General features: G+C 47.7%; 1 protein-coding gene across 1 annotated transcript in view; it reads left to right on the top strand.

Annotated features, from left to right (window-relative positions):
• LOC142290928 (interleukin-10 receptor subunit beta-like) overlaps nt 1-13,457 on the top strand; it is a 46,271-nt gene extending 32,814 nt beyond the window's left edge. Inside the window, exons 6-7 of the mRNA XM_075335021.1 lie at nt 5,236-5,393; nt 11,242-13,457. Of these exons, the coding sequence (XP_075191136.1) occupies nt 5,236-5,393; nt 11,242-11,364 (281 nt within the window). The 3' untranslated portion in view covers nt 11,365-13,457. The remainder of the gene's footprint in view (nt 1-5,235; nt 5,394-11,241) is intronic.
• The last annotated feature ends 1,151 nt before the right edge of the window (nt 13,458-14,608 follow it).

The raw sequence follows: 14,608 nt of genomic DNA, 5'->3' as shown, positions 1-14,608 counted from the left end.
CTATCATTGTACAGGAGGGGGAAGAGGTGAGTTTTGACATCGCCTATTTTGAATGGTTGCTCCTGTGTTATTTACTGTATATAGAGGTGTTATCAGTCATTGTACAGGAGGAGAAGGAGGTGAGCTGTGACATCACCTATTGTGAATGATGGATGCTTTGTTATCTACAGTATATAGAGATATTATCAGTCATTGTACAGGAGGAGGAAGTGAGCTGTGACATCACCTATTATGAATGCTGGATCCAGTGTTATCTACTGTTTCTAGAGATGTTATCAGTAATTGTACAGGTGGAGGAAGTGAGCTTTTCTGGCCTGTAGATAAGGAGCGCCGGACTGTCACACATACATACTGCGGCTCCTGCCTGTCACACATACATACTGCGGCTCCTGCCTGTCACACATACATACTGCGGCTCCTGCCTGTCACACATACATACTGCGGCTCCTGCCTGTCACACATACATACTGCGGCTCCTGCCTGTTACACATACATACTGCGGCTCCTGCCTGTCACACATACATACTGCGGCTCCGGCCTGTCACACATACATACTGCGGCTCCTGCCTGTCACACATACATACTGCGGCTCCTGCCTGTCACACATACATACTGCGGCTCCTGCCTGTCACACATACATACTGCGGCTCTTGCCTGTCACACATACATACTGCGGCTCCTGCCTGTCACACATACATACTGCGGCTCCTGCCTGTCACACATACATACTGCGGCTCCTGCCTGTCACACACACATAATGCGGCTCCTGCCTGTCACACATACATACTGCGGCTCCTGCCTGTCACACATACATACTGCGGCTCCTGCCTGTCACACATACATACTGCGGCTCCTGCCTGTCACACATACATACTGCGGCTCTTGCCTGTCACACATACATACTGCGGCTCCTGCCTGTCACACATACATACTGCGGCTCTTGCCTGTCACACATACATACTGCGGCTCTTGCCTGTCACACATACATACTGTGGCTCCTGCCTGTCACACATACATACTGTGGCTCCTGCCTGTCACACATACATACTGTGGCTCCTGCCTGTCACGCATACATACTGCGGCTCTTGCCTGTCACACATACATACTGTGGCTCCTGCCTGTCACACATATGTGAAGCCCCACGAGTGTTGTGTCGGTGCATTACCTTCAGGGACTCCACGCAGCTGGATCTTGTCTGGTCACAGGTAGGAAACCTTCTTTGTAGTTTGTCGTGACGCCACTCTCAGAATTGCGGTCAGTGGGGACCGCCACTGCAAATTAAGGGATGCCTGGGGCTGATGGTGGGTGCAGTCCGTTGTAATAGCCTCCTGAGAGTGAGGCAAGCCCCAGGGCCCTGTGTAGGTGTGTAGAACCACAAGGCGCAGAATAACTCCACACAGGCAGAATGTCTTTCAGGGTTTTTACTCACAATTGATGGCAGGGTGAGTAACCCGGGCGTAGCTGGGATGAACCAGGCTGGAACCAGGTATCCTTCAGGCTGACTGATGAGGGTGGCTACCGACTCGCCTTCCTTAGCCCTTCTGTGGTTTGTGGTAACCCCGACTTTTAGTCCCTATGGGGGTCACCCAGGGAAGTAGCTGCTCCCCTCGTTTGTTTGCCGTTTGCTTGTCGCCTGGACCAGGTCACTCCGGCTGCTTGCCTCCTGTGAACTATGGGCCCTAACTGTGGCTACGTGGCTGCGGACTTTGTGGTGTTGTGGTGTGGGCTTTGAGGGCCCCACACCGGCAGGTTTAGCAAGGAAAGGTGGATCTATCCCCACACCGGGATCTGCCGCCCGTTTGGGCCTGGTACTCCCTGGCAGTCTCCTTACTTTCCACTACGTTGCTCTCTCTCTAGCTGTGTGTGGAGTTCGGGCAGCACTACCAGGTGACCGTTCTCCCCCGTCGGTAGTCACTGCGCGGACACTGTTAGACTGCAACAGCTCCAGGGGCTGCTTCTGCTCTGCCTGAGCTGCACACTAAACTGACTCACTCGTGGGACCTGCACTGCTGCTCCTGTCTGAGCTCCACTTCCATGCTCCTCACTCCTCCACACTCTGCTTCAGACTGCCCTCTCCTCCTCCTTCCTCTTTTCCCTTTGTGCCTGCCTACGCCACCTAGCAACCAGGCTCTCTACCACACCCCTTGAGTGGAGATGGAGGCCTCGCCCCCTCCTGGGATCCCCAGGGGTCCTCCCAAAGGTACATGTGTGAGACCTGATCACTATGCGCCTGTGTAGTCACACCTCGGTCAGCCTTCTGGATTACCTGTTTTGTACTGTCCCCAGCATGGGTGCAGTACTCAGTGGTGCCTGACCAGGTCAGGGGCGCCACACATACATAATGCGGCTCCTGCCTGTCACACATACATAATGCGGCTCCTGCCTCTCACACATACATACTGCGGCTCCTGCCTGTCACACATACATACTGAGGCTCCGGCCTGTCACACATACATACTGCGGCTCTTGCCTGTCACACATACATACTGTGGCTCCTGCCTGTCACACATACATAATGCGGCTCCTGCCTGTCACACATACATACTGCGGCTCCTGCTTGTCACACATACATAATGCGGCTCCTGCCTGTCACACATACATACTGCGGCTCCTGCCTGTCACACATACATACTGCGGCTCCTGCCTGTCACTCATACATACTGCGGCTCCGGCCTGTCACACATACATAATGCGGCTCTTGCCTGTCACACATACATACTGCGGCTCCTGCCTGTCACGCATACATACTGCGGCTCCTGCCTGTCACGCATACATACTGCGGCTCCTGCCTGTCATACATACATACTGAGGCTCCTGCCTGTCACACATACATACTGCACCTCCTGCCTGTCACACATACATACTGCGGCTCCTGCCTGTCACGCATACATACTGCGGCTCCTGCCTGTCACGCATACATACTGCGGCTCCGGCCTGTCACACATACATAATGCGGCTCTTGCCTGTCACACATACATACTGTGGCTCCTGCCTGTCACGCATACATACTGCGGCTCCTGCCTGTCACGCATACATACTGCGGCTCCTGCCTGTCATACATACATACTGAGGCTCCTGCCTGTCACACATACATAATGCGGCTCCTGCCTGTCACACATACATACTGCGGCTCCTGCCTGTCACACATACATAATGCGGCTCTTGCCTGTCACACATACATAATGCGGCTCTTGCCTGTCACACATACATACTGCGGCTCCTGCCTGTCACACATACATACTGCGGCTCCTGCCTGTCACACATACATACTGCGGCTCCTGCCTGTCACACATACATACTGCGGCTCCTGCCTGTCACGCATACATACTGCACCTCCTGCCTGTCACACATACATACTGCGGCTCCTGCCTGTCACACATACATACTGCGGCTCCTGCCTGTCACACATACATACTGCGGCTCCTGTGTCCCGGGCGGCGGGGCGCTGCGCTCACCACGCTCGGGTCTGTCGCTGCTGCTGCTGCTGCTCGGTGGCTCGAGCGGTGGGCCGGATCCGGGGACTCGAGCGGCGCTCCTCGGCCGTGAGTGAAAGGGGTGGTTGGTTGGTGTTTGGGATGTCGGTTTGTGACGCCAACCACGGTGTGTGGTGAGGTTGGGGCACCACCGCTGCTCTGTACGGGGATCCCGGGAGCGATGGCAGGGAGCAGCTGAGATGTTTCTCTCCCCTCCGTGGGTGGGGGGGTTTTGGTAGTCCCGGGGCCCGGAGTTGTTGGCTGTATGGTGGGTTGCGGGGCTTGGCCAGGTTCAGGGTCGCGGGGGCAGCGCAGTGCCAGACAGCACGGTGGTACTCACTCAGCCAGTAACGTACACGGAGTCTCTGGTAAAACAAACGGCTGGATGGACGGGTCCCACAGGCGGCTGCGGTGTTTTTCCCCTGACCCCAGTTTGCTAGTGTAAGTCCTTTCCTGCACCTTCTTGTACGCTCCTCCTGTGCTCCGGTTTCCAGCTGGCTCACCGGTTCGGTACCGGTGGGCCACCGCCCAACCCCGGCTACCTAAGGTTCCACCAAGACTGTCTTCCCGGCTCCCGCAAATGGCCACTACCGTCTGCCTGACTGCTACACGAGGGCCCTAGGCTCCAACCTAGGCCCCCGTCTGCTTCTGCCACTCTGCACACCTCCTCTCCCTTCCTCTGCCTGGACTTGTCTGCGTTGTTTCCTGCCTCAGACCAGCTAGACTCCTCGGTGGACGTGTCCATCTGCCTGACTCCGCCCACCTGGTGTGTCTGTCTGAACCCGAGAGAGGAAATCAGGTCTCACTGGAGATGACTGCTGTGACCTGCTGGGGGTGGGGGGGTGTGTGTGTTGTTACCTGTGGCCCCTGGCTACTCCAGGGCGCCACACCTGCCCTGTGTGGAGCATTTTATAGAGAACTGTGTGTCACTCCAGTTTTTGCCCATCGCCCTTATATCTTGATATATTTGCTCTATTACCCTGGTATAGTGCCTCATTGGCAGATGTTCAGATATTTAGGGTTTTGTTTTGTAGTCTCCTCAGAGTCTAGTGTAGCCTTTGTTTTTATCATAGATTGTTGAGATTGGCACTTATTAAAGACAATTGCGGTTCCTTCCGGAATTTTGAAAGTTCCTTTGTATACTTTGTTGGGCTGTTCGTATATTCAAAACCAGTCACCCAGCATTCCAGCTGTTCTATTTTCATTAATACTGGAGCCCCGAACATTAAAGGAGGGTTGCAAATATCATGTTTGGTCAGATCAGTGATCTTTAGAGTAAGTACATGCAGCACATGGCCTAATGCCACGGTCAGTGTTTTATATACAGTTGTCAGTTTTTATGAGTTTCTGCTTTAAAGACGATCTGGCTTTTGCCATAAATATGTAATTGTCTGGTGTAAATGCCGCCGTTCTCCTGAATCCGGGAATGTTTTTCTTTTGTTCCTGACCATCTCCGTTCCTGAGATATGTCCCTCTCTCTCCTGTATAGAATTTTAGCCTTGTTATCAAGTGGGTGTGGTCCTCAAGGAGATGACCACAGAGAAAAGGGAAGGACCACGCCCACTTGGCTAAAAAACCCTCAATTTATACACAAGGAATAGGAAGCCATATCTCAGGAACGGAGAGGCGCAGGAACATAAGTAAAACAACACCGAATTCAGGACAACACCAGCATTCTCGCCAGTTAAGAAAAAAATTATATATTTATGGCAAGGACAGTTAATAACATGATGCTGATGCTAACATTATAAACTGTTTCTAGGCAAGACACCGTCATGGAAAATAGCCCTGCTGTTCCTTGGATCGATGGTGCTTTTAGCTGTTCTTGTCCTTCTACTGACCTATGTCATAACCAAAGCATATAAGATCACGCGATATATATTCTTTCCATCATATACTCTACCAGAGCATCTGAAGGAGGTTTGTATCCGGCTTTATACTGTATGTACACTTCTACTTTACTTTTTCTGGACTTTAGGAGAAACCATTTTTGAAAGTCTGAGGCCTTCGATCACACCTAGGGGGAAAAAATTCATCAATGTTTTTGATAACTGGCAACTTTTGACTCTGATATGAGGACTGGTCTGATTCATGCTGTCTATGGTTCAAACAGCATAAATCAGCTCTCAGGTTTCCTTTAGAGACTATTTTTTGGACTTTCGAAAACTCCCTAAAGAGTAACCATTGATTTAATTATATATATTATGTCTTATATTATGGTTTTTTGCCCCGAAAAATACGCTAGAACTTATTTTCGGGGTAGGGCTTATTTTTGGGGACACACGGGTTGGGGTTAAGTTTACCCCCCCCCCCAAAAAGGCAGAACCCACTCCAGAGAATCATACTTACCAGACCCTCATAGGTCCTCCTGCGATGCTTGGTGGGCGCTGCCAGCAGGTGTGCTCCACAGCGGTCCTCCCCTGCTTCCAGCCGACACGCACACACACACACACAACATCCGATAATACCCTATTGCTTTCGGCCGGAAGGGGGACCTGGGACGCACTGCAATGGGGTGCGAGGAGGATCTGCAGTGGAACACATCGATGCGTTCCACCTCAGGTCTTCACGTTCCACTGCATCTCAGGTCTCCGGAGCAGTATGGTATCACCAAATGTGTGTGTCTGTGTGTGTGTTCCACAGCAGGTCCTCGATGCGTTCCACCGCAGGTCCACCCGTTTGGGGTCTGGAGAGTTTGATTGCGGGGTCTTCTGTCTTCTCTCTTTTGGGGATGGTCCGCTTTCTATAATGAAGTGTCCTGCTGTATGCTTTAACTTTTTTAGCTACATGGACACTTCATTATTGAACCACAACTAGGTTTTATTTTCGGGGTAGGGCTTATATTTAAGCCTTACTCCGAAAAGGACAAAAATTCCTGCTAAGGCTAATTTTCGGGGTAAGGCTTATTTTCAGAGAAACACTATTATGTTAAAAAGAATAATATTAAACAACATGACTCTTTAAAGCCTGCTTTACACGGTACAATTACGCATACGATATCATATGCGATGTGACACGCCCCCATCGTATGTGCGACACGTTCAATTTGTTGAACGTGCCGCACAAATGATTAACCCCTGTCACACGTACTTACCCTTCCATTCGACCTCGATGTGGGCGGCGAACATCCACTTCCTGGAGTGGGAGGGACGTTCAGCATCACAGCGACGTTACGCGGAAGCCGGCCAATAGAAGCGGAGGGGCGGAGATGAGCGGGACGTAAACATCCCGCCCACCTCCTTCCTTCCGCATTGCCGGCGGGAGCCGCGGGACACAGGTAAGCTGCAGTTCATCGTTCCCGCGGTATCACACACTGCTATGTGTGCTACCTCGGGAACATTGAACAACCGCATGTTCAATTTTTAGTAATTGAACGACGTGCATGCGGTGAACGGTTTTCGTTCAATCACAATCGCACGTAGGTTTTACACGCTACAATATTACTTACGATGCCTGATCTGCGTCACTTACGACATGACCCCGCCGACACATCGTAAGATTTATTGTAGCGTGTAAAGCGGGCTTTAGTCTCAATACTTTAGCTCATTACTCAAGTCAGTTAAAGCAGTTTTGTTTTTATTTTTTTTTAATGTTTCTTCCATCCTATTCCTCGAGCACCATAATGTTCTTAGTTTTCTTCCAAGTGCGGGGCATGTTTATAGATTTCGTTCCCATGACACAATTGTTTGGCACAGCACACTGCTTCATTACTTCTGTGCTGTACACGCCGCTCATGCTGTGATTGCCTGGGAAGGGTTGCGCATACACAGAAGACAACATTCAACTGCTTCAAGTTCAATGTTAAAATAAAAATCCACTTTTAATCTCCTGTTGCCTCACTGGAGGTCCATGCCTGTCTGTGCTTACGTCCTACAGCAATTGATGTACCATCTTTGCGCATGTGACCCCTGCAGCCAATCACAGGTCTTGGTGATCCTGACTACCTCACCCATGTCTATCACCCCGTGCACGTTTGGTCCCGGTTGGATCTGTGCGATTGTGTCACAGGGTCAATACGCCCATGTAGGCTGCATGCTGCTGATGACACTGGCTGGTCAGGACCCGCTGTTACCTCGTTTCAACAAGGAGACCTCAACTTTCTTTCAACAACAAAACTTTCCTGAACAGTTCTTACACATAGGATAGCGAGCATACAGTTCAAACAGTTCCGTAGCGCAGGGCATCTTTGGGTACACCTTATTCACTTCTATCTGGATTGTCCTTGTTCACACAGGTAATGCTCGGTTCAACACAACCCAGTCTAGAACCACAAAGCAGTGCGTCAGTCATTCTAATCTCCCTTGCTAGTCCCTCATCCAATCCTGCTGCCAGTCGGGGGCATCTGCCACCTCAGCCAGACCCAAGCCCTATGCTCTTAGACAATCTGGAAATTTTCCATGTGGAGACTCACTTGGTCTATGCACTAGTTCTCTTGGCCCACTCCCTGAAGGAGCTATAAGCTTGTTTGGGCCCGAATGCCAGTTGTCCGTCTTTCTGGACCCTATTAGACTCAGTAACTCCAATTTGGAGTATGATCCCAGGACCTGCTGCTGTTGCTCACTCAGTGGGTCATTTACTTCTCCAAGTGAGTGGTCTCGACGCCGATCTCCTTTCTCCTGTTGGAACATTTGGCCTTGTTGACCTTCCAGATCATAGGTGCATAGGTGTCTTCTCTAGTAACAAATGGGGCCCTATCTGAAGTACCACCGGAATCCATCACTTTCCTTAGATGTTAACCACGCCATTGTAGGCTAGTCCCAACACTTAACTGGTGGTTTCTCTATAGTCTGGCAATCACACACTTTACTGTACATTACACGAGACATGATACATTACTTATAAAGATGCAGAACAGTGTTCACATTACATTACATAACAACAACGCGATTTGTGTCTTCGTGGAAAAACGTAACAGTCTGTCCACCTCCTTACATACCATTCATGCCCTCATCAGGAAAGTAAACGGCTACAGGGGTCACATGCAGATGGACATCATGTTACCAATGCTAAAAGTAAGCCAAGACTAGTGGGGAGCAACATCACTGAAACAGCGGAGTTTAGTGTACTTCTTAATTTTATATCTTTACCTCCTTATGGTTGACTTCCCTAAAATACCAGTAAACCCGTTTAAAGAGTTATTCTCAACATTTAAGGTTAACCTATGAACTGAATTGGGAATGTTGGGGCTTCAAGCAGTGGCATAACTAGCGTGTGATAGGCTCTGGTGCAAATGGCTTGGGTCTCCCCACATGTTATTCAGATATATTGGCCCTTATAGTGTTCTAAATCGCCAATAAATATGTAGGAGTTACCCCCCTCCCCCTTCAATTTGCAGTAATGTCTCCAATCTTGTACTAAATACTTGGTAAATCTGTCCCCCATCCTGGTATATGTCCTTCATCCTGGTATATTAGTCTCCTATCCTAGTATATATGTCCCCCATTCTAGGCTGCATCCTGATAAATAGGTCCCCACCCTGGTATATATGTTCCTCATCCTGGTATATATCTTTCCCATCCTAGCATATATGTCCTCCATCCTTGTGTATATGTCCCTCATCCTAGGCCCCATCCTGATAAATATTTCCCCATCCTGGTATATATGTCCAGCATCACAGTACTGTATATATTCCTCATCCTGGTATATATGTTCCCCATCCTGGTATAGACTGTCCACCTTCCTGGTATATATTTCCCTCATCCTGGGCCCACCATGGTATATATGTCCCCCATCTTGGTATTTATGTCCTCATCCTGGTCCCATCCTGGTATATACAGTCCCCATTCTGTCTCTAAAGCATTACAAAAAAACACAAAAAAATTCTACTCACTTCCCTCTGCTTCTGCGCTGTGTGGTGTCCTCTGTAGCAAGGGCAGTGGGCGGCAGCTGACATTGGTGAGTGCCATGGTGCATGACGTCAGTGTCAAGCGTCTCCAGTCACGTGCACACCGACATCAGCTGCTGGCCACTATTTGGCCGGTAGCTTATACTACAGCACAGGGACCCAATGAGTCTCTTTTTCAGCTGGATGTGCTTCCATGTACACACATCCAGCTGGAGAAAGCCCTGTGGTCCTCAAGCCCCCTTCTCTCCCGAGCCCGGTATCTATCTCTGAATTTGCGATTGTTACACCTATAGTTCCCAGTATGCAAACAAGAAAGCCGAAGAGACACCATCACATGTTTCTCAACGCTGCCAGGAAACTAGCAGGGCTTTCACCTGGAAGGAACAACCACGGGAAGGTCAGTCTCCAGTCAAGGAAACTGCCTATGCCAAAACATGGTATCCATCCACAGACAGCTGTTTCGGGGTATTTGCCCCTCATCAGTGTGGAGTAGGAATCTGGCTAGTTGGAGCAATGCCTAGTAGAAAACTACATAAGCAAGGATTGTTGACATTAGGGAGATCAACATCCAACACCGCAGAGACACCATCACATGTTTCTTAACGCAGTGATTCTAGAGCAATGTCCCCTGGGAATTATTCAAAACAAGAAAGCCTGCGGAGACACCATCACATGTTTCTCAACGCTGGCAGGAAACTAGCCAGGTCTTTCACCGGGAAGGAACAACCACGGGAAGGGCAGTCTCCAGTCAAGGAGACCACCTATGCCAAACATTGTATCCATCCACAGACAGCTGTTCCTTCCCTGTGAAAGACCAGACTAGTTTCCTGCCAACGTCAACCATCCTTTCTTATGTAGTCTTCTACTAGGCATTGCTCCCACTAGCCAGTTTCCTACTCCACACTGATGAGGGGCAAATACCCCGAAACAGCTGTCTGTGGATGGATAACATATTTGGCATAGGTGGTCTCCTTCCCGTGGTTGTTCCTTCCCGGTGAAAGACCTGGCTAGTTTCCTACCAGCGTTGAGAAACATGTGATGGTGTCTCCGCGGCTTTCTTGTTTGCATATTTCCCAGGGGGCATTGCTCTAGAATCACTGCGTTGAGAAACACGTGATGGTGTCTCCGCGGTGTGGATGTTGATCTCCCTAAGGTCAACCATCCTTGCTTATATAGTTCCCAGTATTCAGACCAGAGGCCAGTCTTGTGGATAAATGATAGCTGATGTATGTAAAGCGCTGTGGAATATGTTAGCGCTGTATTAAAAAATAAAGATTATTATTAACTTTCAATGTCAAGATACATTATAAGTATTAATTTGCTTGTGGGTGATTGGGGCAGCTTAAGAGAGTCTGTCAGCACAAAATGACTGTTCAAAACAATAATAGGCGCTAAGTGTACCTTCCTCCTCCCCCTTCTCCCTTGATTGACAGATCTAGCAAACCAATAATAGGCGCTCAGTGTAGCTTTATCCTTCCCCTTCTCCCTTGATTGACAGATCTAGCAAACCAATAATAGGCGCTCAGTGTACCTTCCTCCTCCCCCTTCTCCCTTGATTGACAGATCTAGCAAACCAATAGGCGCTCAGTGTACCTTCCTCCTCCCCATTCTCCCTTGATTGACAGATCTAGCAAACCAATAATAGGCGCTCAGTGTACCTTACCTCCTCCCCTTTCTCCCTTGATTGACAGATCTAGCTTTACAGGAGCAATGATATACGGAAAACAAGTGGGTGGAAATTTGCACTAAATTTCTCAGCTTTGCCAAAGGCCCACTAAGAACCTGTGCTTGGTATGAACAGTTATTTTGTGCTGACAGACTCCCATTGAGTGAAATAAATATGGATGCCGTGAAACTGTCTATAACTAAACAAGATAATTGTACATCTAAATTACCGGTATATATATTTTTTTCCCCTTGCAGTATTTGAGTAGGCCGTTCTCCAGCGCCCCTCACCTACCGGCCCACCCTGCGGAGGAATGTGGAGAATCGTGTGAGCAGCTGACATTTATATCGGAAGAGACAGACGAGATGGACGCGGCATGAGGAATTTTCTGTCTTCCTCGTGCCCTATACTGATCTGATTGTTGGAATGGGGCCCCTTCCACAGCCGCCATAGATTGGACAGATGGGGCATGTCCGCTCCTGGGGGGACGTGATCCAGCACCAGTGCGGGGGGGGCCTCATTAGTCAAATGTCTCTATTTATTCAATTAGACTTAAGATAAGTTTGGAAACCTATTTGGACGGTTCTGTTCTGTTCTCCTGGAGACCCGAGGAGCAGAAAGTGATCAGTATGGACATTACCTATTTAATATCGTTATTTACATCCCTTGTGCCCTCAGGGGTGGTACTTTGTTTGTTCGATTTCCCTCACAAGTCATGGGAATGATTTCCCATAAAAACCTGTGCAATTTAAAGACAGATTTCGTTTGCTTCCATTATGGGAACTATATTTAGTGTGTTTGCCAGGAAAGTCGCTGATAGGGCATATGGATGGCATAGATCGCCAATATTACTGTCAGGATCTTCCTCTATGAGCCACGGAGTATCAGTGGCTCCCACTGTAGTGGATAGTTTCTTGATGACCACCATTTCCACTGTAGCACTGGTGAAAATGTAAGGCATTCTGCATGGTAAAAGCTTGGACAGACAGCAGCCAGCTGATATCCAAGCTGCGTCATGGTGAACCAATCCTTTAAAGCAGTGGTTCCCAAACTCCAGTCTTCGCGACCCCCAACAGGTCGACTTTTCAGGATTTCCTTAATATAGCACAAGTGATGCATTGATAATGATTCCATCAACTGTTCAATAGTAAGGAAATCCTGAAAATATGACCTGTTGGGGGCCATGAGGACTGGAGTTTGGGAAACCCTGCTTTAAAGGGTTATTCTTAGCTTCTTAAATGGGTAAAATTGCTAAATTCCTGTAAAAACAAGCAACTTTGCAATTTGCCCCTTATTAAAAATCATCTCCATTCTCTGAAAAAGATGGAATTTATATTTGTTTACTGCTCTTTGCCAAGATTAGCGGCCACCTCTGCAGTCTTTCAGCCGTGGTCAGTCTCCTAGGCAAGGAGCGTTTACAAACTCTATACTATAGAGCCTGCAAGCGCTGCACCGATGCTGGGCAGATGACTGTATTTCGGAGTCACTGAGCGTGGTTTGGGCCGGCTCATTAAAACATTCAGTCACCAGGAGAGCACCGCACAAAGGAGTGCTGTGCGCTTAAAACATAACTTGAGACAATCACTTTAAGGAAATTATATAGTGTGTAAATCTGGAGACTTACAAAGTGCAATATTAATCCTGGGCACTGTCTCTGAAATTTTCCTATCATATACTTTCTTTTTTTACATTGGCCTAGGTAGTTATTTACATGTTTTTAGTTATTCTGAATTTTTTTGAAAAAATATGCAAATTGGAGTGAGACTCATCAGCATCTAAGGGCATCTCATTTAGCCAACCCCAAAACAATACGGTTTACAAATGGGTCTTTGGTTTGTTTGTTTGGTTATGCCCGCAACGTAAATGTTGGAATAAATTGGGTGACGCCGGCTACAGCCGTGATGTCACTATAAATGTAAATTCAAAACACTGCCCTCTCTTCAGCATGAGGTAATAGTAAAAGAAAGTCAACAGATTCGTTTTTATCGTGCAAACCAAGTGTCTTTATTTATGAACAAAGTTAGTGGGAGGGACTAAGGGACGTTTCGGCCCAAGCTGGGCCTTCTTCATACCAAGTCACACTGGGGAAGGGTAAAGAAAAAGAAATAACTATTTACATATATCACAAGAATATCAACAGATCATATACATATATACATAATTACATGGAAAATCATGTCCTAGTTGGTGTAAAAGGCACAGTAATAGCATATCAGCAGTTGAAGTAACTCTCCAGTCGTCACAGCCAATATGTGCAATGACAATAAGATGAAAGGCAAGATTTGACAATACATGAAAAATTTGCATACCTCCAATCATAGATGAACTAATATCACAGAGGGAATTTTTTTCTCTCTCCTTTTTAGGGGGTTTTTTGGTATAGAAATGGTGAGGCACTCCACCCAGGATAGAAGGATTGTGGTAGTAGCAAAACGCAAGCCCTGCAGATAAAGGCATGATTATGAAAGGGTAGTATTTCTATAAGGGGAGTAGCACTATGGGGGAGGGGGGATAACTGATTACCTTGCTCGTGCTAGCAAATGAATAACTATTGGAATTTGTCCTTTTAAGTTGGGAGAGTTCAATAACTCGTGGTCCCTGAAGGATGAGAACGTATGTGGTCAGCAGGTAACACATGATATATAGCACCCCCATGTAGTGGATCCCCTGTATACCATTACCTTAGGTTTACAGTAAGTGGATAAGGTCACGTAAAATGCACTTTTGTCTAGAAGCATAGGGGGCTTACTTGCATCTGTAATCACGAGGGATAAGTCTTAGTAACAACATTACATGTGAGAGGAAAATACAGCCGTACTTGGAAGTTAATGAAGTGACACATATTACCTGCAGGCTTTAGGATAGGAATGTAGCAGTGGGTAATGGAGTCCTCTGAAAAGCAGAAGGGGGAGTATGGAGTTAACAGATTGGAGGTTGAAAGGATTAGGGACAGATAAGATTATCGCATACCTTTGCAGCCGTCTTCCCAGACTGTGGCTTAGAGCAGTGAGTTAACAGGTTTGGGAGCTATTTAACTCCTGAACCCGGAAGTGCACGGAGACGCCGGCACCTGCGTATTGGTGACCTGCGCTGCTATTAGTGTATTGGTGGTACCGTTAAGTCTTGAATAGAGGTGCCCGCACATGTGCAGTAGGGCTAAACTCGTACATAGACGTGGGAGGATGTTTATCCTCAGTGTGTCGTTCGAGATCAATGCAGGGATAGGGGGCGGACACTGCACATGTCAGTCTATTGGTAGTGAACGACTGATGATACCAGAGGGGGTATTATCTATCTAGTCAATGTATAAGGCAGTAGTGTATGAAGCATTTGGAAGTATGGGGACATAAAGGCAACTGCAATGTAATACACAGGCATATACATAATAAATTCCTCATTTTGTCAAAGATCAATAGTGATTAGTTTACATCCAATCATTTTAAGGTATGACCTAGGAAAAAAAACATAAACAAAGGAAGGGTCCCAATATACTAATAGAGTGAACTAGCATTACCATCTATACATGACTAAAATAGAGAGTGCTGATTTTATACATTACCGTCTAATAGTGAGTGTACGATGGAAGAAGGAAAGGTGAGGATGGTATTTCTCAAGTTTTCTGTA

Source organism: Anomaloglossus baeobatrachus, chromosome 2, assembly GCF_048569485.1.
Source record: "Anomaloglossus baeobatrachus isolate aAnoBae1 chromosome 2, aAnoBae1.hap1, whole genome shotgun sequence".
NCBI lineage: Eukaryota > Metazoa > Chordata > Amphibia > Anura > Aromobatidae > Anomaloglossus > Anomaloglossus baeobatrachus.
This window is presented reverse-complemented; position numbering and strand designations above follow the sequence as displayed.